Source organism: Pleurodeles waltl, chromosome 4_1, assembly GCF_031143425.1.
Source record: "Pleurodeles waltl isolate 20211129_DDA chromosome 4_1, aPleWal1.hap1.20221129, whole genome shotgun sequence".
Taxonomy (NCBI): Eukaryota; Metazoa; Chordata; class Amphibia; order Caudata; family Salamandridae; genus Pleurodeles; species Pleurodeles waltl.
This window is the reverse complement of record NC_090442.1, coordinates 479,301,365-479,328,455: the sequence shown is the minus strand read 5'-3', so window position 1 is coordinate 479,328,455 and position 27,091 is coordinate 479,301,365. Positions and strand designations below refer to the sequence as shown.

At 42.6% G+C, this 27,091-nt stretch overlaps 1 protein-coding gene across 1 annotated transcript in view; it reads right to left on the bottom strand.

Annotated features, from left to right (window-relative positions):
* The window catches only part of LIN7A (lin-7 homolog A, crumbs cell polarity complex component), a 375,532-nt gene that overhangs the window by 197,815 nt on the left and 150,626 nt on the right, over window positions 1-27,091 (bottom strand). Inside the window, exon 2 of the mRNA XM_069228768.1 lies at window positions 24,697-24,815. Within this exon, the coding sequence (XP_069084869.1) occupies window positions 24,697-24,815 (119 nt within the window). The remainder of the gene's footprint in view (window positions 1-24,696; window positions 24,816-27,091) is intronic.

Sequence of the window (27,091 nt, the reverse complement as noted above, 5' to 3'; positions counted from 1 at the left end):
TAATCGCTCAGTGCTGATCACATGCTTTTATGTATTAGTTGTTGTGAGAGAACCCGGGTGCCCTCCGGGTTGGAAATATACGATCTCCTCAGGGTTACCCATCTACAGTTTACACTCAAGCCCAATGTTCGAAATCACCCAGCGTACTCACAAATAGGCGGCCGGCCGTCGGCGGTTGCTCCTACCCCTGATCGCGCTCCCGAATTGACGAGGGAGACGCGGTACCGGTGGGTTAAAAAGGAGTCGAAACCGGAAGAAAGCGGACTCGCGCGTTGCTAGGCAGCGTGCGCGAGTCAGCGGGCCCGCGGCTGAGTGTTAGTGACATCGATAAAGGACTCCAGTCGAGTTCTTCGTGGCTCATGCGGTAGCCATGATTGTGTGTTACTTATTGTATATATCGAATAGCAAATCACCAAGAAAAGGGGCATATATGCATATCACGAATGTACATGTTGGGCATAACATTGTGATAATCAGTGCTCCGCCTATAATCTGACACTGTGAGATACCCCCATGGTTTATCATCACGACTTATGAATGCTCCTTCATTATAGTTACTGTGTGGGCAATACCAAAACAGAAAAAGAAAAGGGTGTAAAAGTATTACTGTGGAGTCAAAAGGAGAAAGCATTATATATATCTCACTAAAGCAATCACAAATATCCAGCCTCTAGAAAGGGAGAGGTGGAAAGGGCAAATAATTGTATCGTGCCTCAAAAAATGTGAAAAAATCTTTTGTTGAGGTTTCACAATATTGTTGTCAGTTCAAGTGAAAAAGTTGATCCAGGGGATATCATCGTTTAAGCCCTTACGGTGGGTCCCGAGTTTAAAGACCCAACGTTGTTCTAACTCAAAAAGAGACTGAGAGCTTTTCTGTGGACATGTTTGTAATACAACCCACCACATGTCATGTGGACTATGCTTTATTTCGATGTAGTGAATGCTTAATTTAGTCGAAGTGCGTCCGCACCGAATATTGCTGCGGTGTTCATTGATTCTGAGTTTCACCGCTCTAGTAGTCATCCCTACGTATTGTAAGCCACAAGGGCACGTAATCAAATATACACAATTCCGAGTGTTACAATTAGTGTGTTTGAGTAGTCGCCAATGCCCAATCGGGTCCAACTCCAAGGAGTCAGTGCGTTTAGTCAAGGAGCATACATTGCAATTCCCACATGGGAAATGGCCCACAACTGGTGGCAACTCCCACAGGGTACTTTGTTTAATGGGTGTCACTTTAGGTTTGGGTCTAGTGTGGATCAATATGTCTCTCAGATTAGTGGTTTTCCGAAAGGCGAAGAGAGGTTTCTGAATTTGTTCACCTCCACTCTGAAGGATCTCCCATCTTCTATTGATAATTTTCTTGACTGTATTCGACAAGGGTGTAAAAGTCGTAACACATGTCAATTTATTATCTGTACATCTAGGTGTCATCTGTAGGAGTTGTTCCCTATCACTATATTTGGCTCTCTTATAAGCAGTGTTGACCACTTTGCATGGATAGTGGCGGTCATATAGTTTGTATTTCAATTCTGTTGCTTGAATGTCAAAGGAACGGATATTACTACAATTACGGCGCATGAATGAATGGCTATCTCCTATACAAAAGCACCTTGGATGGTAGTAGTACTAGTTATTGTCACCTTACTGTTTTGCGGATAGTGACACTACCGTAATGAATGAACGAGTGGGTAGTAAAGTGGGACAATGCCCTCTCATGTTGTTGCATATAGAGCAATTGGACACTTAACTTAGAGTGACAATTCTTAGGAGGCTTTAACATATGTTCTCTTAACTCTCACCGTTATTTTGTTATTTTGCTATGTTACCATGTTTCTTTATATGACATGCAGCTTGGTACTTGGACCAGGCCTAAGGTCTGCGTGATCCCATGAAGCCTTGTCTCGAATTGGGAGGGTAAGCATTATCTGTTATTTGCAACTGGCATGATGTGTTAAAAAAAAAAAATTCACGATCACTGTGTGCCACATTAACTTTACACCTGACTATACGGGTTTCTTGTCACTTGAATTTGAGTATTATTCATTGACATGATGTTTAAACATTTTCAGGGCGACGAATAGGATTGACACTGTGGGTCATAATGGACTTAAGTGAGAGACTGACTGATTCTTTGCTTTCACTTAGTAGTTGCTATAGGCAAGATCATTTTTTGAGTTTATATGTGGAGAAGCATCATCATATTTAGGTCCTGAGGAAGCGTCAGTGGATCCTATGTGGACCGAATAGACGCGAAACATGTCGACCCAATTTCTAAGAGGGGTCTTATAGTTTTTGACCAACCATTTGTGTGAGAAAGGTCGGACATTATATCGACTCTGTTCTCCAGATAATTGTTTTAATCTTGGCCCGCTCTCTGCACCAATAAAAGTAAATCTTGCAGATAGGTTTTGAGCCAATTTTAGCTTGGTTTATTTTTTTCTTGCTCTCCTTCCTTTCCTTACTGCTCTATGGGATAGTGAGGCATCATCGTAAAAGAACTCCGGCAAAGAGCCCCCCGAAAGGGTGGTGCCCGTCAGACATTGCAGCGCCAGTCTGACGAGGAGCTTGTCCGATGATGAAGCATGACACCCATTTGGGTGTGTGAGGACTCTTGCTCCTATTGAATAGGATTCTCTATTGAATAGGTTAATCCGACACTCTCCCTGTTCGTTTTCTTTCCTTTTGTTATCATTCAGGAACAGTGCATTTCATTATTAGGAACTGTTATTGGAGGGTGTGCACTGGACCTCTAACTCCTCCCTATCCCACTATTTTTTGATATATTTAGTACAGCAGTTTTGCTGTGGGATTATCTCACCAGTTTCTTTAGAAACTTCCCCAATATGGATAATTTCCAGGGATTAAGCTTCGACGATGACATTGTCTCCGCGATCCTTCAGACTCCATCCATTCTGACAAATGACGGTGCAGGGCCTTCGGGCCCACTAAAGCAGAATGGGACAAACTATCCTCACTTAAACGAGACCTGATAAAATCAGTCCTTCATGGGACAATTATGACGGAATATCTGAGAGCCAACATAGCACCTAACGGATTACTCGTGTCAAACATGCCTAGGATTTTCCTACAAGACTTGGCCTTTAGGAAAGACTGGGCCCAAATTGCCTGGAAATGCACCCGGGATTGGTTGGTACTGATCATCAGTACCTCCAAACGGATAGCAGAATCCATGGCTGTGCAGATTTCCTTTATGGAAAATACATTAAAAACTACAGTCTCTATCACTGCATTTAAGAATCGATTAGCTGAGATTAATTCCGACTTAAATGAGTCAAAAGAATATTTAACTCAACAAAAAATAACGAAACTACAGAAAGACATCAGTAGATTTAGTCGAGAAAAAATCTACCCTTACATCAAAGAAGACTACTCAACTGATTTACAGTCCTTTTCATCTGATGATTCTTCTACATCAGTTAAGAAACCTCGCAAATATAGCCATAGTTCTTCATCCGATGGGTGGAGTACAGACGAGGAGAGACCTCAACCATATTACAATTTTCCACAATTTCACCCTAATCAATCGATGGGATGGCAACAACCCTTCCCGTTTTTCCAACCCCGCCCCATGTTTCCATATGGGCCTTTTTAGGCAGCGGCAGGGGCAGGTGAAGAGGCAGAAGACGAGGAAGAGGCAGAAGGGTCCATTGGGCACAGGAGGAGCCCCAGATGGTCACACGGAGCCAGGGCAAGAATCAACCACCAAGGACTTAGTTATCAATCTGTCTTCTAGACCCCTCTCCCCTGAAGAATTATCTGTTCTTAACAAGGGTCTAGGGTTTGTACCGACTCCTAGAGAAGACTTCTTCCGCCTGCAAAGTGAACTAACTCAGTTCTTCAGGAAAATTCGTCTACAATCTTTTTTTAATGATAGACCATTAGATACAGTACCCCTGGACTCAGGTCTTAGAAAACCGTCCAAATTCATGCCACCCACTACGGCTATGCCCTGCGAGATTTTGGCATTTGAAAAAGCGGTCAGTTTGGACCTTAACAAATTACGACCGAAAAACAGCTTTGTGAACATACCCAGAGTAGAAAGTATGGCCCTTCAGGGTCTGACAGCTGACAATAGCATCACTATCAAGCCAGCAGACAAAGGCGGTGCCACAGTTATTTTGAATTCATCAGATTATAGACAAGAGTGTCTCCAGCTCTTGAGTGACTCAACTTATTATACACGAATTGACCAAGACCCAACCGCCAGAATACAAACAGAGATTAGAGGAATGATTCATGAGGCCATCAGTAACTCGTGGATTTCGCAAAAAGAGGCTGACTTTTTAGACACCACTAATCCCAGAATACCTTACTTCTACTGTTTGCCCAAAATTCATAAAGGGAAGATTCCACCTCCGGGCCGCCCAATTGTATCAGGGATAGGATCTATCCTAGAACCACTGTCTACATTTTGCGACCATTTTTTACAACCACTTGTGCAACAATCTTCCACATATTTACGAGACACAAAAGATGTTCTCAACCTCATAGAATCCCTCAATTCTGAAGGGGAGATCCATGCACTGATTACCATGGATGTGGAAGCGCTGTATACCAATATTCCTCAGCAAACAACTCTGGCAGTAGTAGAGTCAGCCCTCCTGTCAACCACACTGGATCTAACTACCCCTATACATTTCATTATGCACTGTGCGCACTTAGCAATGACAGAAAATTTCTTTCAGTTCGAAGACCTGTTGTTTCATCAGATTCGAGGCACATCAATGGGAAGCACTTTTGCGCCTAGCTTAGCATGTCTCTATATGTATGATTTTGAGAAACGATTCATACTGCCTACCTCTAACCCGTATTTTGAGTACATCAAATTGTGGCGTAGATATATTGACGACATTTTGGTCATCTGGAAAGGTCCCATTGAGGAGGTAACATCTTTCACCACGTGGGTCAACAACCTTGATCCCTTTTTGAATTTTACCGCCTCAGTCTCCACCACTACAATCACATTTTTGGATCTGGAGATTAGCATTGAAAGGGGCATACTCATGACCCGTACACATCAAAAAACAACAGACCGTAACAGTCTGTTGCTCTACGACAGTTATCATCCTAAAGCACTTAGAGATAACTTACCTTTTGGTCAATTTTTACGACTGCGCCGTAATTGTAGTAATATCCGTTCCTTTGACATTCAAGCAACAGAATTGAAATAAAAACTATATGACCGCCACTATCCATCCAAAGTGGTCAACACTGCTTATAAGAGAGCCAAATATAGTGATAGGGAACAACTCCTACAGATGACACCTAGATGTACAGATAATAAATTGACATGTGTTACGACTTTTACACCCTTGTCGAATACAGTCAAGAAAATTATCAATAGAAGATGGGAGATCCTTCAGAGTGGAGGTGAACAAATTCAGAAACCTCTCTTCGCCTTTCGGAAAACCACTAATCTGAGAGACATATTGATCCACACTAGACCCAAACCTAGAGTGACACCCATTAAACAAAGTACCCTGTGGGAGTTGCCACCAGTTGTGGGCCATTTCCCATGTGGGAATTGCAATGTATGCTCCTTGACTAAACGCACTGACTCCTTGGAGTTGGACCCGATTGGGCATTGGCGACTACTCAAACACACTAATTGTAACACTCGGAATTGTGTATATTTGATTACGTGCCCTTGTGGCTTACAATACGTAGGGATGACTACTAGAGCGGTGAAACTCAGAATCAATGAACACCGCAGCAATATTCGGTGCGGACGCACTTCGACTAAATTAAGCATTCACTACATCGAAATAAAGCATAGTCCAGATGACATGTGGTGGGTTGTATTACAAACGTGCCCACAGAAAAGCTCTCAGTCTCTTTTTGAGTTAGAACAACGTTGGGTCTTTAAACTCGGGACCCACCGTAAGGGCTTAAACGATGATATCCCCTGGATCAACTTTTTCACTTGAACTGACAACAATATTGTGAAACCTCAACAAAAGATTTTTTCACATTTTTTGAGGCACGATACAATTATGTGCCCTTTCCACCTCTCCCTTTCTAGAGGTTGGATATTTGCGATTGCTTTAGTGAGATATATATAATGCTTTCTCCTTTTGACTCAACAGTAATACTTTTACACCCTTTTCTTTTTCTGTTTTGGTATTGCCCACACAGTAACTATAATGAAGGAGCATTCATAAGTCGTGATGATAAACCATGGGGGTATCTCACAGTGTCAGATTATATGCGGAGCACTGATTATCACAATGTTATGCCCAACATGTACATCCGTGATATGCATATATGCCCCTTTTCTTGGTGATTTGCTATTCGATATATACAATAAGTAACACACAATCATGGCTACCGCATGAGCCACGAAGAACTCGACTGGAGTCCTTCATCGATGTCACTAACACTCAGCCGCAGGCCCGCTGACTCGCGCACGCTGCCTAGCAACGCGCGAGTCCGCTTTCTTCCGGTTTTGACTCCTTTTTAACCCACTGGTACCGCGTCTCCCTCGTCAATTCGGGAGCGCGATCAGGGGTAGGAGCAACCGCCGACGGCCGGCCGCCTATTTGTGAGTACGCTGGGTGATTTCGAACATTGGGCTTGAGTGTAAACTGTAGATGGGTAACCCTGAGGAGATCGTATATTTCCAACCCGGAGGGCACCCGGGTTCTCTCACAACAACTAATACATAAAAGCATGTGATCACCACTGAGCGATTATATCGACCCGAAAAGTGCAACCTTGAGACTTGGCAAATTGTGATTCTAGTTTTTTTTTTTTTTTTTTTTCTGAATGGCTATCCCCTATACAGAAGCACCTTGGATGGTAGTAGTACTAGTTATAGTCACCTTACTGTTTTGCGGATAGTGACACTACCGTAATGAATGAACGAGTGGGTAGTAAAGTGGGACTATGCCCTCTCATGTTGTTGCATATAGAGCAATTGGACACTTAACTTAGAGTGACAATTTTTAGGAGGCTTTAACATATGTTCTCTTAACTCTCACCGTTATTTTGTTATTTTGCTATGTTACCATGTTTCTTTATATGACATGCAGCTTGGTACTTGGACCAGGCCTAAGGTCTGCCATGAAGCCTTGTCTCGAATTGGGAGGGTAAGCATTATCTGTTATTTGCAACTGGCATGATGTGTTAAAAAAAAAATGTTCACGATCACTGTTTGCCACATTAACTTTACACCTGACTATACGGGTTTCTTGTCACTTGAATTTGAGTATTATTCATTGACATGATGTTTAAACATTTTCAGGGCAACGAATAGGATTGACACTGTGGGTCATAATGGACTTATGTGAGTGACTGAATGATTCTTTGCTTTCACTTAGTAGTTGCTATAGGCAAGATCATTTTTTGAGTTTATATGTGGAGAAGCATCATCATATTTAGGGGCTGAGGAAGCGTCAGTGGATCCTATGTGGACCGAATAGACGCGAAACATGTCGACCCAATTTCTAAGAGGGGTCTTATAGTTTTTGACCACCCATTTGAGTGAGAAAGGTCGGACAATATATCGACTCTGTTCTCCAGATAATTGTTTTAATCTTGGCCCGCTCTCTGCACCAATAAAAGTAAATCTTGCAGATAGGTTTTGAGCCAATTTTAGCTTGGTTTATTTTTTTCTTGCTCTCCTTCCTTTCCTTACTGCTCAATGGGATAGTGAGGCATCATCGTAAAAGAACTCCGGCAAAGAGCCCCCCGAAAGGGTGGTGCCCGTCAGACATTGCAGCGCCAGTCTGACGAGGAGCTTGTCCGATGATGAAGCATGACACCCATTTGGGTGTGTGAGGACTCTTGCTCCTATTGAATAGGATTCTCTATTGAATAGGTTAATCCGACACTCTCCCTGTTCGTTTTCTTTCCTTTTGTTATCATTCAGGAACAGTGCATTTCATTATTAGGAACTGTTATTGGAGGGTGTGCACTGGACCTCTAACTCCTCCCTATCCCACTATTTTTTTATATATTTAGTACAGCAGTTTTGCTGTGGGATTATCTCACCAGTTTCTTTAGAAACTTCCCCAATATGGATAATTTCCAGGGATTAAGCCTCGACGATGACATTGTCTCCGCGATCCTTCAGACTCCATCCATTCTGACAAATGACGGTGCAGGGCCTTCGGGCCCCACTAAAGCAGAATGGGACAAACTATCCTCACTTAAACGAGACCTGATAAAATCAGTCCTTCATGGGACAATTATGACGGAATATCTGAGAGCCAACATAGCACCTAACGGATTACTCGTGTCAAACATGCCTAGGATTTTCCTACAAAACTTGGCCTTTAGGAAAGACTGGGCCCAAATTGCCTGGAAATGCACCCGGGATTGGTTGGTACTGATCATCAGTACCTCCAAACGGATAGCAGAATCCATGGCTGTGCAGATTTCCTTTATGGAAAATACATTAAAAACTACAGTCTCTATCACTGCATTTAAGAATCGATTAGCTGAGATTAATTCCGACTTAAATGAGTCAAAAGAATATTTAACTCAACAAAAAATAACGAAACTACAGAAAGACATCAGTAGATTTAGTCGAGAAAAAATCTACCCTTACATCAAAGAAGACTACTCAACTGATTTACAGTCCTTTTCATCTGATGATTCTTCTACATCAGTTAAGAAACCTCGCAAATATAGCCATAGTTCTTCATCCGATGGGTGGAGTACAGACGAGGAGAGACCTCAACCATATTACAATTTTCCACAATTTCACCCTAATCAATCGATGGGATGGCAACAACCCTTCCCGTTTTTCCAACCCCGCCCCATGTTTCCATATGGGCCTTTTTTAGGCAGGGGCAGGGGAAGAGGCAGAAGACGAGGAAGAGGCAGAAGGGTCCATTGGGCACAGGAGGAGCCCCAGATGGTCACACGGAGCCAGGGCAAGAATCAACCACCAAGGACTTAGTTATCAATCTGTCTTCTAGACCCCTCTCCCCTGAAGAATTATCTGTTCTTAACAAGGGTCTAGGGTTTGTACCGACTCCTAGAGAAGACTTCTTCCGCCTGCAAAGTGAACTAACTCAGTTCTTCAGGAAAATTCGTCTACAATCTTTTTTTAATGATAGACCATTAGATACAGTACCCCTGGACTCAGGTCTTAGAAAACCGTCCAAATTCATGCCACCCACTACGGCTATGCCCTGCGAGATTTTGGCATTTGAAAAAGCGGTCAGTTTGGACCTTAACAAATTACGGCCGAAAAACAGCTTTGTGAACATACCCAGAGTAGAAAGTATGGCCCTTCAGGGTCTGACAGCTGACAATAGCATCACTATCAAGCCAGCAGACAAAGGCGGTGCCACAGTTATTTTGAATTCATCAGATTATAGACAAGAGTGTCTCCGGCTCTTGAGTGACTCAACTTATTATACACGAATTGACCAAGACCCAACCGCCAGAATACAAACAGAGATTAGAGGAATGATTCATGAGGCCATCAGTAACTCGTGGATTTCGCAAAAAGAGGCTGACTTTTTAGACACCACTAATCCCAGAATACCTTACTTCTACTGTTTGCCCAAAATTCATAAAGGGAAGATTCCACCTCCGGGCCGCCCAATTGTATCAGGGATAGGATCTATCCTAGAACCACTGTCTACATTTTGCGACCATTTTTTACAACCACTTGTGCAACAATCTTCCACATATTTACGAGACACAAAAGATGTTCTCAACCTCATAGAATCCCTCAATTCTGAAGGGGAGATCCATGCACTGATTAGCATGGATGTGGAAGCGCTGTATACCAATATTCCTCAGCAAACAACTCTGGCAGTAGTAGAGTCAGCCCTCCTGTCAACCACACTGGATCTAACTACCCCTATACATTTCATTATGCACTGTGCGCACTTAGCAATGACAGAAAATTTCTTTCAGTTCGAAGACCTGTTGTTTCATCAGATTCGAGGCACATCAATGGGAAGCACTTTTGCGCCTAGCTTAGCATGTCTCTATATGTATGATTTTGAGAAACGATTCATACTGCCTACCTCTAACCCGTATTTTGAGTACATCAAATTGTGGCGTAGATATATTGACGACATTTTGGTCATCTGGAAAGGTCCCATTGAGGAGGTAACATCTTTCACCACGTGGGTCAACAACCTTGATCCCTTTTTGAATTTTACCACCTCAGTCTCCACCACTACAATCACATTTTTGGATCTGGAGATTAGTATTGAAAGGGGCATACTCATGACCCGTACACATCAAAAAACAACAGACCGTAACAGTCTGTTGCTCTACGACAGTTATCATCCTAAAGCACTTAGAGATAACTTACCTTTTGGTCAATTTTTACGACTGCGCCGTAATTGTAGTAATATCCGTTCCTTTGACATTCAAGCAACAGAATTGAAATACAAACTATTTGACCGCCACTATCCATCCAAAGTGGTCAACACTGCTTATAAGAGAGCCAAATATAGTGATAGGGAACAACTCCTACAGATGACACCTAGATGTACAGATAATAAATTGACATGTGTTACGACTTTTACACCCTTGTCGAATACAGTCAAGAAAATTATCAATAGAAGATGGGAGATCCTTCAGAGTGGAGGTGAACAAATTCAGAAACCTCTCTTCGCCTTTCGGAAAACCACTAATCTGAGAGACATATTGATCCACACTAGACCCAAACCTAGAGTGACACCCATTAAACAAAGTACCCTGTGGGAGTTGCCACCAGTTGTGGGCCATTTCCCATGTGGGAATTGCAATGTATGCTCCTTGACTAAACGCACTGACTCCTTGGAGTTGGACCCGATTGGGCATTGGCGACTACTCAAACACACTAATTGTAAGACTCGGAATTGTGTATATTTGATTACGTGCCCTTGTGGCTTACAATACGTAGGGATGACTACTAGAGCGGTAAAACTCAGAATCAATGAACACCGCAGCAATATTCGGTGCGGACGCACTTCGACTAAATTAAGCATTCACTACATCGAAATAAAGCATAGTCCACATGACATGTGGTGGGTTGTATTACAAACATGCCCACAGAAAAGCTCTCAGTCTCTTTTTGAGTTAGAACAACGTTGGGTCTTTAAACTCGGGACCCACCGTAAGGGCTTAAACGATGATATCCCCTGGATCAACTTTTTCACTTGAACTGACAACAATATTGTGAAACCTCAACAAAAGATTTTTTCACATTTTTTGAGGCACAATACAATTATGTGCCCTTTCCACCTCTCCCTTTCTAGAGGCTGGATATTTGCGATTGCTTTAGTGAGATATATATAATGCTTTCTCCTTTTGACTCAACAGTAATACTTTTACACCCTTTTCTTTTTCTGTTTTGGTATTGCCCACACAGTAACTATAATGAAGGAGCATTCATAAGTCGTGATGATAAACCATGGGGGTATCTCACAGTGTCAGATTATATGCGGAGCACTGATTATCACAATGTTATGCCCAACATGTACATCCGTGATATGCATATATGCCCCTTTTCTTGGTGATTTGCTATTCGATATATACAATAAGTAACACACAATCATGGCTACCGCATGAGCCACGAAGAACTCGACTGGAGTCCTTCATCGATGTCACTAACACTCAGCCGCGGGCCCGCTGACTCGCGCACGCTGCCTAGCAACGCGCGAGTCCGCTTTCTTCCGGTTTCGACTCCTTTTTAACCCACCGGTACCGCGTCTCCCTCGTCAATTCGGGAGCGCGATCAGGGGTAGGTGCAACCGCCGACGGCCGGCCGCCTATTTGTGAGTACGCTGGGTGATTTCGAACATTGGGATTGAGTGTAAACTGTAGATGGGTAACCCTGAGGAGATCGTATATTTCCAACCCGGAGGGCACCCGGGTTCTCTCACAACAACTAATACATAAAAGCATGTGATCAGCACTGAGCGATTATATCGACCCGAGAAGTGCAACCTTGAGACTTGGCAAATTGTGATTCTAGTTTTTTTTTTTTTTTTTTTTTTTTTTCTGAATGGCTATCCCCTATACAGAAGCACCTTGGATGGTAGTAGTACTAGTTATAGTCACCTTACTGTTTTGCGGATAGTGACACTACCGTAATGAATGAACGAGTGGGTAGTAAAGTGGGACTATGCCCTCTCATGTTGTTGCATATAGAGCAATTGGACACTTAACTTAGAGTGACAATTCTTAGGAGGCTTTAACATATGTTCTCTTAACTCTCACCGTTATTTTGTTATTTTGCTATGTTACCATGTTTCTTTATATGACATGCAGCTTGGTACTTGGACCAGGCCTAAGGTCTGCGTGATCCCATGAAGCCTTGTCTCGAATTGGGAGGGTAAGCATTATCTGTTATTTGCAACTGGCATGATGTGTTAAAAAAAAAAAATTCACGATCACTGTGTGCCACATTAACTTTACACCTGACTATACGGGTTTCTTGTCACTTGAATTTGAGTATTATTCATTGACATGATGTTTAAACATTTTCAGGGCGACGAATAGGATTGACACTGTGGGTCATAATGGACTTATGTGAGTGACTGACTGATTCTTTGCTTTCACTTAGTAGTTGCTATAGGCAAGATCATTTTTTGAGTTTATATGTGGAGAAGCATCATCATATTTAGGTCCTGAGGAAGCGTCAGTGGATCCTATGTGGACCGAATAGACGCGAAACATGTCGACCCAATTTCTAAGAGGGGTCTTATAGTTTTTGACCACCCATTTGTGTGAGAAAGGTCGGACATTATATCGACTCTGTTCTCCAGATAATTGTTTTAATCTTGGCCCGCTCTCTGCACCAATAAAAGTAAATCTTGCAGATAGGTTTTGAGCCAATTTTAGCTTGGTTTATTTTTTTCTTGCTCTCCTTCCTTTCCTTACTGCTCTATGGGATAGTGAGGCATCATCGTAAAAGAACTCCGGCAAAGAGCCCCCCGAAAGGGTGGTGCCCGTCAGACATTGCAGCGCCAGTCTGACGAGGAGCTTGTCCGATGATGAAGCATGACACCCATTTGGGTGTGTGAGGACTCTTGCTCCTATTGAATAGGATTCTCTATTGAATAGGTTAATCCGACACTCTCCCTGTTCGTTTTCTTTCCTTTTGTTATCATTCAGGAACAGTGCATTTCATTATTAGGAACTGTTATTGGAGGGTGTGCACTGGACCTCTAACTCCTTCCTATCCCACTATTTTTTGATATATTTAGTACAGCAGTTTTGCTGTGGGATTATCTCACCAGTTTCTTTAGAAACTTCCCCAATATGGATAATTTCCAGGGATTAAGCTTCGACGATGACATTGTCTCCGCGATCCTTCACACTCCATCCATTCTGACAAATGACGGTGCAGGGCCTTCGGGCCCCACTAAAGCAGAATGGGACAAACTATCCTCACTTAAACGAGACCTGATAAAAACAGTCCTTCATGGGACAATTATGACGGAATATCTGAGAGCCAACATAGCACCTAACGGATTACTCGTGTCAAACATGCCTAGGATTTTCCTACAAGACTTGGCCTTTAGGAAAGACTGGGCCCAAATTGCCTGGAAATGCACCCGGGATTGGTTGGTACTGATCATCAGTACCTCCAAACGGATAGCAGAATCCATGGCTGTACAGATTTCCTTTATGGAAAATACATTAAAAACTACAGTCTCTATCACTGCATTTAAGAATCGATTAGCTGAGATTAATTCCGACTTAAATGAGTCAAAATAATTTTTAACTCAACAAAAAATAACGAAACTACAGAAAGACATCAGTAGATTTAGTCGAGAAAAAATCTACCCTTTCCTCAAAGAAGACTACTCAACTGATTTACAGTCCTTTTCATCTGATGATTCTTCTACATCAGTTAAGAAACCTCGCAAATATAGCCATAGTTCTTCATCCGATGGGTGGAGTACAGACGAGGAGAGACCTCAACCATATTACAATTTTCCACAATTTCACCCTAATCAATCGATGGGATGGCAACAACCCTTCCCGTTTTTCCAACCCCGCCCCATGTTTCCATATGGGCCTTTTTTAGGCAGCGGCAGGGGCAGGGGAAGAGGCAGAAGACGAGGAAGAGGCAGAAGGGTCCATTGGGCACAGGAGGAGCCCCAGATGGTCACACGGAGCCAGGGCAAGAATCAACCACCAAGGACTTAGTTATCAATCTGTCTTCTAGACCCCTCTCCCCTGAAGCATTATCTGTTCTTAACAATGGTCTAGGGTTTGTACCGACTCCTAGAGAAGACTTCTTCCGCCTGCAAAGTGAACTAACTCAGTTCTTCAGGAAAATTCGTCTACAATCTTTTTTTAATGATAGACCATTAGATACAGTACCCCTGGACTCAGGTCCTAGAAAACCGTCCAAATTCATGCCACCCACTACGGCTATGCCCTGCGAGATTTTGGCATTTGAAAAAGCGGTCAGTTTGGACCTTAACAAATTACGACCGAAAAACAGCTTTGTGAACATACCCAGATTAGAAAGTATGGCCCTTCAGGGTCTGACAGCTGACAATAGCATCACTATCAAGCCAGCAGACAAAGGCGGTGCCACAGTTATTTTGAATTCATCAGATTATAGACAAGAGTGTCTCCGGCTCTTGAGTGACTCAACTTATTATACACGAATTGACCAAGACCCAACCGCCAGAATACAAACAGAGATTAGAGGAATGATTCATGAGGCCATCAGTAACTCGTGGATTTCGCAAAAAGAGGCTGACTTTTTAGACACCACTAATCCCAGAATACCTTACTTCTACTGTTTGCCCAAAATTCATAAAGGGAAGATTCCACCTCCGGGCCGCCCAATTGTATCAGGGATAGGATCTATCCTAGAACCACTGTCTACATTTTGCGACCATTTTTTACAACCACTTGTGCAACAATCTTCCACATATTTACGAGACACAAAAGATGTTCTCAACCTCATAGAATCCCTCAATTCTGAAGGGGAGATCCATGCACTGATTAGCATGGATGTGGAAGCGCTGTATACCAATATTCCTCAGCAAACAACTCTGGCAGTAGTAGAGTCAGCCCTCCTGTCAACCACACTGGATCTAACTACCCCTATACATTTCATTATGCACTGTGCGCACTTAGCAATGACAGAAAATTTCTTTCAGTTCGAAGACCTGTTGTTTCATCAGATTCGAGGCACATCAATGGGAAGCACTTTTGCGCCTAGCTTAGCATGTCTCTATATGTATGATTTTGAGAAACGATTCATACTGCCTACCTCTAACCCGTATTTTGAGTACATCAAATTGTGGCGTAGATATATTGACGACATTTTGGTCATCTGGAAAGGTCCCATTGAGGAGGTAACATCTTTCACCACGTGGGTCAACAACCTTGATCCCTTTTTGAATTTTACCGCCTCAGTCTCCACCACTACAATCACATTTTTGGATCTGGAGATTAGCATTGAAAGGGGCATACTCATGACCCGTACACATCAAAAAACAACAGACCGTAACAGTCTGTTGCTCTACGACAGTTATCATCCTAAAGCACTTAGAGATAACTTACCTTTTGGTCAATTTTTACGACTGCGCCGTAATTGTAGTAATATCCGTTCCTTTGACATTCAAGCAACAGAATTGAAATACAAACTATATGACCGCCACTATCCATCCAAAGTGGTCAACACTGCTTATAAGAGAGCCAAATATAGTGATAGGGAACAACTCCTACAGATGACACCTAGATGTACAGATAATAAATTGACATGTGTTACGACTTTTACACCCTTGTCGAATACAGTCAAGAAAATTATCAATAGAAGATGGGAGATCCTTCAGAGTGGAGGTGAACAAATTCAGAAACCTCTCTTCGCCTTTCGGAAAACCACTAATCTGAGAGACATATTGATCCACACTAGACCCAAACCTAGAGTGACACCCATTAAACAAAGTACCCTGTGGGAGTTGCCACCAGTTGTGGGCCATTTCCCATGTGGGAATTGCAATGTATGCTCCTTGACTAAACGCACTGACTCCTTGGAGTTGGACCCGATTGGGCATTGGCGACTACTCAAACACACTAATTGTAACACTCGGAATTGTGTATATTTGATTACGTGCCCTTGTGGCTTACAATACGTAGGGATGACTACTAGAGCGGTAAAACTCAGAATCAATGAACACCGCAGCAATATTCGGTGCGGACGCACTTCGACTAAATTAAGCATTCACTACATCGAAATAAAGCATAGTCCAGATGACATGTGGTGGGTTGTATTACAAACATGCCCACAGAAAAGCTCTCAGTCTCTTTTTGAGTTAGAACAACGTTGGGTCTTTAAACTCGGGACCCACCGTAAGGGCTTAAACGATGATATCCCCTGGATCAACTTTTTCACTTGAACTGACAACAATATTGTGAAACCTCAACAAAAGATTTTTTCACATTTTTTGAGGCACAATACAATTATGTGCCCTTTCCACCTCTCCCTTTCTAGAGGCTGGATATTTGCGATTGCTTTAGTGAGATATATATAATGCTTTCTCCTTTTGACTCAACAGTAATACTTTTACACCCTTTTCTTTTTCTGTTTTGGTATTGCCCACACAGTAACTATAATGAAGGAGCATTCATAAGTCGTGATGATAAACCATGGGGGTATCTCACAGTGTCAGATTATATGCGGAGCACTGATTATCACAATGTTATGCCCAACATGTACATCCGTGATATGCATATATGCCCCTTTTCTTGGTGATTTGCTATTCGATATATACAATAAGTAACACACAATCATGGCTACCGCATGAGCCACGAAGAACTCGACTGGAGTCCTTCATCGATGTCACTAACACTCAGCTGCGGGCCCGCTGACTCGCGCACGCTGCCTAGCAACGCGCGAGTCCGCTTTCTTCCGGTTTCGACTCCTTTTTAACCCACCGGTACCGCGTCTCCCTCGTCAATTCGGGAGCGCGATCAGGGGTAGGTGCAACCGCCGACGGCCGGCCGCCTATTTGTGAGTACGCTGGGTGATTTCGAACATTGGGCTTGAGTGTAAACTGTAGATGGGTAACCCTGAGGAGATCGTATATTTCCAACCCGGAGGGCACCCGGGTTCTCTCACAACAACTAATACATAAAAGCATGTGATCAGCACTGAGCGATTATATCGACCCGAGAAGTGCAACCTTGAGACTTGGCAAATTGTGATTCTAGTTTTTTTTTTTTTTTTTTTTTTTTTTTCTGAATGGCTATCCCCTATACAGAAGCACCTTGGATGGTAGTAGTACTAGTTATAGTCACCTTACTGTTTTGCGGATAGTGACACTACCGTAATGAATGAACGAGTGGGTAGTAAAGTGGGACTATGCCCTCTCATGTTGTTGCATATAGAGCAATTGGACACTTAACATAGAGTGACAATTCTTAGGAGGCTTTAACATATGTTCTCTTAACTCTCACCGTTATTTTGTTATTTTGCTATGTTACCATGTTTCTTTATATGACATGCAGCTTGGTACTTGGACCAGGCCTAAGGTCTGCGTGATCCCATGAAGCCTTGTCTCGAATTGGGAGGGTAAGCATTATCTGTTATTTGCAACTTGCATGATGTGTTAAAAAAAAAAAAATCACGATCACTGTGTGCCACATTAACTTTACACCTGACTATACGGGTTTCTTGTCACTTGAATTTGAGTATTATTCATTGACATGATGTTTAAACATTTTCAGGGCGACGAATAGGATTGACACTGTGGGTCATAATGGACTTATGTGAGTGACTGACTGATTCTTTGCTTTCACTTAGTAGTTGCTATAGGCAAGATCATTTTTTGAGTTTATATGTGGAGAAGCATCATCATATTTAGGTCCTGAGGAAGCGTCAGTGGATCCTATGTGGACCGAATAGACGCGAAACATGTCGACCCAATTTCTAAGAGGGGTCTTATAGTTTTTGACCACCCATTTGTGTGAGAAAGGTCGGACATTATATCGACTCTGTTCTCCAGATAATTGTTTTAATCTTGGCCCGCTCTCTGCACCAATAAAAGTAAATCTTGCAGATAGGTTTTGAGCCAATTTTAGCTTGATTTATTTTTTTCTTGCTCTCCTTCCTTTCCTTACTGCTCTATGGGATAGTGAGGCATCATCGTAAAAGAACTCCGGCAAAGAGCCCCCCGAAAGGGTGGTGCCCGTCAGACATTGCAGCGCCAGTCTGACGAGGAGCTTGTCCGATGATGAAGCATGACACCCATTTGGGTGTGTGAGGACTCTTGCTCCTATTGAATAGGATTCTCTATTGAATAGGTTAATCCGACACTCTCCCTGTTCGTTTTCTTTCCTTTTGTTATCATTCAGGAACAGTGCATTTCATTATTAGGAACTGTTATTGGAGGGTGTGCACTGGACCTCTATCTCCTTCCTATCCCACTATTTTTTGATATATTTAGTACAGCAGTTTTGCTGTGGGATTATCTCACCAGTTTCTTTAGAAACTTCCCCAATATGGATAATTTCCAGGAATTAAGCTTCGACGATGACATTGTCTCCGCGATCCTTCAGACTCCATCCATTCTGACAAATGACGGTGCAGGGCCTTCGGGCCCCACTAAAGCAGAATGGGACAAACTATCCTCACTTAAACGAGACCTGATAAAAACAGTCCTTCATGGGACAATTATGACGGAATATCTGAGAGCCAACATAGCACCTAACGGATTACTCGTGTCAAACATGCCTAGGATTTTCCTACAAGACTTGGCCTTTAGGAAAGACTGGGCCCAAATTGCCTGGAAATGCACCCGGGATTGGTTGGTACTGATCATCAGTACCTCCAAACGGATAGCAGAATCCATGGCTGTACAGATTTCCTTTATGGAAAATACATTAAAAACTACAGTCTCTATCACTGCATTTAAGAATCGATTAGCTGAGATTAATTCCGACTTAAATGAGTCAAAAGAATTTTTAACTCAACAAAAAATAACGAAACTACAGAAAGACATCAGTAGATTTAGTCGAGAAAAAATCTACCATTACATCAAAGAAGACTACTCAACTGATTTACAGTCCTTTTCATCTGATGATTCTTCTACATCAGTTAAGAAACCTCGCAAATATAGCCATAGTTCTTCATCCGATGGGTGGAGTACAGACGAGGAGAGACCTCAACCATATTACAATTTTCCACAATTTCACCCTAATCAATCGATGGGATGGCAACAACCCTTCCCGTTTTTCCAACCCCGCCCCATGTTTCCATATGGGCCTTTTTTAGGCAGCGGCAGGGGCAGGGGAAGAGGCAGAAGACGAGGAAGAGGCAGAAGGGTCCATTGGGCACAGGAGGAGCCCCAGATGGTCACACGGAGCCAGGGCAAGAATCAACCACCAAGGACTTAGTTATCAATCTGTCTTCTAGACCCCTCTCCCCTGAAGCATTATCTGTTCTTAACAATGGTCTAGGGTTTGTACCGACTCCTAGAGAAGACTTCTTCCGCCTGCAAAGTGAACTAACTCAGTTCTTCAGGAAAATTTGTCTACAATCTTTTTTTAATGATAGACCATTAGATACAGTACCCCTGGACTCAGGTCTTAGAAAACCGTCCAAATTCATGCCACCCACTACGGCTATGCCCTGCGAGATTTTGGCATTTGAAAAAGCGGTCAGTTTGGACCTTAACAAATTACGACCGAAAAACAGCTTTGTGAACATACCCAGAGTAGAAAGTATGGCCCTTCAGGGTCTGACAGCTGACAATAGCATCACTATCAAGCCAGCAGACAAAGGCGGTGCCACAGTTATTTTGAATTCATCAGATTATAGACAAGAGTGTCTCCGGCTCTTGAGTGACTCAACTTATTATACACGAATTGACCAAGACCCAACCGCCAGAATACAAACAGAGATTAGAGGAATGATTCATGAGGCCATCAGTAACTCGTGGATTTCGCAAAAAGAGGCTGACTTTTTAGACACCACTAATCCCAGAATACCTTACTTCTACTGTTTGCCCAAAATTCATAAAGGGAAGATTCCACCTCCGGGCCGCCCATTTGTATCAGGGATAGGATCTATCCTAGAACCACTGTCTACATTTTGCGACCATTTTTTACAACCACTTGTGCAACAATCTTCCACATATTTACGAGACACAAAAGATGTTCTCAACCTCATAGAATCCCTCAATTCTGAAGGGGAGATCCATGCACTGATTACCATGGATGTGGAAGCGCTGTATACCAATATTCCTCAGCAAACAACTCTGGCAGTAGTAGAGTCAGCCCTCCTGTCAACCACACTGGATCTAACTACCCCTATTCATTTCATTATGCACTGTGCGCACTTAGCAATGACAGAAAATTTCTTTCAGTTCGAAGACCTGTTGTTTCATCAGATTCGAGGCACATCAATGGGAAGCACTTTTGCGCCTAGCTTAGCATGTCTCTAAATGTATGATTTTGAGAAACGATTCATACTGCCTACCTCTAACCCGTATTTTGAGTACATCAAATTGTGGCGTAGATATATTGACGACATTTTGGTCATCTGGAAAGGTCCCATTGAGGAGGTAACATCTTTCACCACGTGGGTCAACAACCTTGATCCCTTTTTGAATTTTCCCGCCTCAGTCTCCACCACTACAATCACATTTTTGGATCTGGAGATTAGCATTGAAAGGGGCATACTCATGACCCGTACACATAAAAAAACAACAGACCGTAACAGTCTGTTGCTCTACGACAGTTATCATCCTAAAGCACTTAGAGATAACTTACCTTTTGGTCAATTTTTACGACTGCGCCGTAATTGTAGTAATATCCGTTCCTTTGACATTCAAGCAACAGAATTTAAATAAAAACTATATGACCGCCACTATCCATCCAAAGTGGTCAACACTGCTTATAAGAGAGCCAAATATAGTGATAGGGAACAACTCCTACAGATGACACCTAGATGTACAGATAATAAATTGACATGTGTTACGACTTTTACACCCTTGTCGAATACAGTCAAGAAAATTATCAATAGAAGATGGGAGATCCTTCAGAGTGGCGGTGAACAAATTCAGAAACCTCTCTTCGCCTTTCGGAAAACCACTAATCTGAGAGACATATTGATCCACACTAGACCCAAACCTAGGGTGACACCCATTAAACAAAGTACCCTGTGGGAGTTGCCACCAGTTGTGGGCCATTTCCCATGTGGGAATTGCAATGTATGCTCCTTGACTAAACGCACTGACTCCTTGGAGTTGGACCCGATTGGGCATTGGCGACTACTCAAACACACTAATTGTAACACTCGGAATTGTGTATATTTGATTACGTGCCCTTGTGGCTTACAATACGTAGGGATGACTACTAGAGCGGTGAAACTCAGAATCAATGAACACCGCAGCAATATTCGGTGCGGACGCACTTCGACTAAATTAAGCATTCACTACATCGAAATAAAGCATAGTCCAGATGACATGTGGTGGGTTGTATTACAAACATGCCCACAGAAAAGCTCTCAGTCTCTTTTTGAGTTAGAACAACGTTGGGTCTTTAAACTCGGGACCCACCGTAAGGGCTTAAACGATGATATCCCCTGGATCAACTTTTTCACTTGAACTGACAACAATATTGTGAAACCTCAACAAAAGATTTTTTCACATTTTTTGAGGCACGATACAATTATGTGCCCTTTCCACCTCTCCCTTTCTAGAGGCTGGATATTTGCAATTGCTTTAGTGAGATATATATAATGCTTTCTCCTTTTGACTCAACAGTAATACTTTTACACCCTTTTCTTTTTCTGTTTTGGTATTGCCCACACAGTAACTATAATGAAGGAGCATTCATAAGTCGTGATGATAAACCATGGGGGTATCTCACAGTGTCAGATTATATGCGGAGCACTGATTATCACAATGTTATGCCCAACATGTACATCCGTGATATGCATATATGCCCCTTTTCTTGGTGATTTGCTATTCGATATATACAATAAGTAACACACAATCATGGCTACCGCATGAGCCACGAAGAACTCGACTGGAGTCCTTCATCGATGTCACTAACACTCAGCCGCGGGCCCGCTGACTCGCGCACGCTGCCTAGCAACGCGCGAGTCCGCTTTCTTCCGGTTTCGACTCCTTTTTAACCCACCGGTACCGCGTCTCCCTCGTCAATTCGGGAGCGCGATCAGGGGTAGGAGCAACCGCCGACGGCCGGCCGCCTATTTGTGAGTACGCTGGGTGATTTCGAACATTGGGCTTGAGTGTAAACTGTAGATGGGTAACCCTGAGGAGATCGTATATTTCCAACCCGGAGGGCACCCGGGTTCTCTCACAACAACTAATACATAAAAGCATGTGATCAGCACTGAGCGATTATATCGACCCGAGAAGTGCAACCTTGAGACTTGGCAAATTGTGATTCTAGTTTTTTTTTTTTTTTTTTTTTTTTTTTCTGAATGGCTATCCCCTATACAGAAGCACCTTGGATGGTAGTAGTACTAGTTATAGTCACCTTACTGTTTTGCGGATAGTGACACTACCGTAATGAATGAACGAGTGGGTAGTAAAGTGGGACTATGCCCTCTCATGTTGTTGCATATAGAGCAATTGGACACTTAACTTAGAGTGACAATTCTTAGGAGGCTTTAACATATGTTCTCTTAACTCTCACCGTTATTTTGTTATTTTGCTATGTTACCATGTTTCTTTATATGACATGCAGCTTGGTACTTGGACCAGGCCTAAGGTCTGCGTGATCCCATGAAGCCTTGTCTCGAATTGGGAGGGTAAGCATTATCTGTTATTTGCAACTGGCATGATGTGTTAAAAAAAAAAAATTCACGATCACTGTGTGCCACATTAACTTTACACCTGACTATACGGGTTTCTTGTCACTTGAATTTGAGTATTATTCATTGACATGATGTTTAAACATTTTCAGGGCGACGAATAGGATTGACACTGTGGGTCATAATGGACTTATGTGAGTGACTGACTGATTCTTTGCTTTCACTTAGTAGTTGCTATAGGCAAGATCATTTTTTGAGTTTATATGTGGAGAAGCATCATCATATTTAGGTCCTGAGGAAGCGTCAGTGGATCCTATGTGGACCGAATAGACGCGAAACATGTCGACCCAATTTCTAAGAGGGGTCTTATAGTTTTTGACCACCCATTTGTGTGAGAAAGGTCGGACATTATATCGACTCTGTTCTCCAGATAATTGTTTTAATCTTGGCCCGCTCTCTGCACCAATAAAAGTAAATCTTGCAGATAGGTTTTGAGCCAATTTTAGCTTGGTTTATTTTTTTCTTGCTCTCCTTCCTTTCCTTACTGCTCTATGGGATAGTGAGGCATCATCGTAAAAGAACTCCGGCAAAGAGCCCCCCGAAAGGGTGGTGCCCGTCAGACATTGCAGCGCCAGTCTGACGAGGAGCTTGTCCGATGATGAAGCATGACACCCATTTGGGTGTGTGAGGACTCTTGCTCCTATTGAATAGGATTCTCTATTGAATAGGTTAATCCGACACTCTCCCTGTTCGTTTTCTTTCCTTTTGTTATCATTCAGGAACAGTGCATTTCATTATTAGGAAACTAGGAACCTACATACATCAGAATTCCAAGCAAGAAGTGATGTAAAGAAGATGCTCCTCTCATCTCACAGGAAGCATACGCTTGAAACAGGAGGGAGACGGCTAGTGAGAGCGCGTCTACAAGAAAGTCTCTACAGTGAAGCTGTCCTGCTCTCAATGATTGTGGTACATTTCAGCATTCCCAACTCCTCCCTTGCAGACAAATGCTGGCCCTTGCTTTTTGAAAATATGAAAGGGTTTACATACTGGTGGCCTTTCATTTAAAAAAAAAGCAAGAAATGACTGACTGCCAAATTCCTGGCCTTGCAGAGCGCCTTCCATAGCAGAAGAGTGCATTACAAGAATCACACATTTACATCCCATGACGGGAAGACAGACGCTAACAAAAGCAAAGAGGAACCTATTGCATAACCAAGGTCAGAGTTTCAACATCTGTATGATAACGGGACATACATAGTTCAGACTCTTTTTAATCAGTACATACTGACAGGTCAGGTGAAGAGGGATGGGGAAGAGGCCTTTTAAGAGAAGGGGGTGAGAATGGAAAAAAGGAGGGTGTTCATTTTGTTCCTGAAGGTCGGGAGTGAGGAGACTGATCTCAGAAGTTAGACGGTTCATTCCACAGTGTGGGGATGAAGAAGGAAAATAATGGTTTACTGATTTCTGCTCTTTCCTTAGTTATCCATGCTGTGTCTGGTGCAGGTTGCCCAAAGAAGGTGGATATTTCAGTCAGGTATCCAAGAGTGGTGGTATGGATGATACTGCGAATGATTCAACAAAACGTACACTTGTGTGTCTGAAAGGGAGCCAGTGTAGCTCCTTGAGAGTAAGAGTCATGTGGCCAAAAATTAGAAATGTTAAGTCAGTTTAACTAATTGGATGCTGACTGTGATTAAGGGCCAGATGTAGCAAAGGTTTTTACCCATTCTGTGTCTATGGGAAAAAGTGTTCGTACATATGGCCCTTAGTTTTCATTCTACATCTTTCCATTTGTTAAATACAAAAGGGCCCAAGAACATCCAAGAAGTGTTAGAAAATATCTTCCTGTATCTTAAAATGTTGTGCACGTCCAGGGTCACTGGCAGACAAAGATAGAGTCCTTCTGGTGGTACACACTGAGCGCGCGCGTTTGTGACAGAGCAGCACCATACCTCTCTGATCGCTGTACAGAATTCACTCTGCAGGACTTTCTTCAGAGACTGGATTTTGTGCACTGGAACTTCTCCCGAATCCTGCAGCTTTTCCAGCAGTTCGATAGCTCTCGCCACATCTGGGTAAATATAAAACACAGGAAGGACATTTCAGACGAGATCAGATGATGTGGCGTATGTTGAGAGTGACCTTAAAATTTCAGTTTGTTCTAGTCAATCTCTGTGCCTTCACTTTTTGCAAGCTTCACTATGCAAATCAGATGCCATAATTAGCGAGTGACAAGGTGGGGTGTGAACAGCTGGTAAGCGCTTCGAGCATGCACTGTGCAGTATATTTTTACCCTTGATATCCTAGCAAAAAACTGAAAGTGTATCGCACACACGACTGCATTTCCAGAAAATGTCAGTTACAGTGGATGCTTGGAGCTGCAGGGTGCCCTACACCAGAACCCTCTCCCTGACAGATTGTTTTTATTAAATGAAAACCCCCTTTGGACATCTTTCATCTGATCTATTGCACTTCCCTGCTCCCTGACCACAAAATCCGCCAGCTCATATATATTCGCCTGCACTGTTCACGATTTATCTTGCAATCAATTCTCAAAACTCCTTGTACATTTAATACAATTATTGGAGTGTGTGGTACTTGTGATGAGAAGTTACAAAACCTTAATATTATAAATCAACAGGTTCAATTGGTAACTCAGAGAAATGGACTGCAATTATATAGCCACGCGCTGAAACTTCTTGGTGCATTAATTTCATATTACACAAAGCAATTTCGAACTCAATTTCAAAGGCATTGGTAAATGTACTTGAAACACCCTCACCAGACAAATGAGCAGGGATAGAGGCTTCGGCAGATATATCTATATTTTGTATGTTAGCATTTTACAATCCTTGGCTTTGCTACAGAAAGGAATTAGGAAGATGAAAACACCATCAGGGTTGGCAGGACTTCTAAATGAAGCCACTCAAACGTGAGAACATGCAACCATGTCCAATACAACAAAGACATTGTCCAAACCAAAATCTTGAAAAGTAGTGAGAAAAGGTGAGTCTTATGAGCTTCATTGCTCAAGTTGTCTTTTCTGTTTAATTTTAACGTGAATTTCTAGTTAATACAAAACATTTAAACCTAACATCAAGTGACTCATATTTCTAAATATCTTAAATATGCATAAAATGAAAAAACAGAAAAGAAGACATGAAAGGAGAAAAATAAATTATGTTTACCAGCATGTTTTGAATTTTTCAACCTGTTAATGTGTGTGGAAACATCTTCAAAGTCTATGGGCCTAATTACGAGGCTGGTGATCCAACCGCCACATTATGACCCTTTCAGTCGTACCGCCATCAGCGCTGGGAACATGCTTCCCAATGGGCTGACGGCGGTCGGAACATGGGTTAGCTATGGCAGCACTGAACCCAGCGCCGCCCAGCTGATCACGACTCCTGTTTCCACCAGCCTTCCCATGGCGCTTGATCCCGCCATGCACAGGCTGCCAGAAACACAGTGCAGGGCACCCCTGCCCAACACCCTCCGAATGCGCACTATCTGCTTTGCAGACAGTGCACATTCTGAGGGTGCCATTGTGCAATGGTATTGGCCTCGGCTCCCTTAGGCCAATACCGTAGCACTGTCCCTACCAGTCTGACCGGTGGGAACGTCGTAATATGATGTTCCCGCTGGTCAGCCCGTCAGGAACATCTTAATACGACTTGGTGGAGATTGCCAGTATGAGGGCTACCTCCTCCCCGCAGCTTTGTCCATCAGAGTATTCTGCCCACAAAGTTGTAATGAGGCCCTATGTTTGGTGCAGTCCACTGCACTTGATTACTAATTAGGCAGAGTCTTGTCACAAGATATGATCCACGGATCATAGACCAGTTTAAAGAACCAGAAAAGATGTGGCAACAGAATATCTATGTCAGAATACTGCCTGACATAAACATTGTATCCGGAAGCTTGTTTACAAAAATATTGTCCCATTGGAGTTAATAACATACAATCTAAGCTAACGAGATGATAGCTTTGTAAAAATACTTAGGCCACACTATTTCTGTCAGAAAATATTCTATCTATGTTATTCTATCATACAGCTACCAGACAATCATTTAGGGCCACATGAACAAAGCATTTTTCTAATCACAAACGGGGCGATTCACAGAATCGGCCCGTTTGCAACTAGAAAAATGCTTTTTGGGAGGTTCAAATCCCAGTTTGCGATTCTGTAACTTGTTACTGAATCGCAATTTGGGTTTTGCCTTTCGGTATTAGGAAGGGGCATGTTGAGGGCATCCCTTTCTAATACCGAATGGGAAAGGTATGTACGAATGTTTTGCTACCAGAATGCAGTTGCAAAACATTCGTAGTTTACCGGCAATAGAGAGT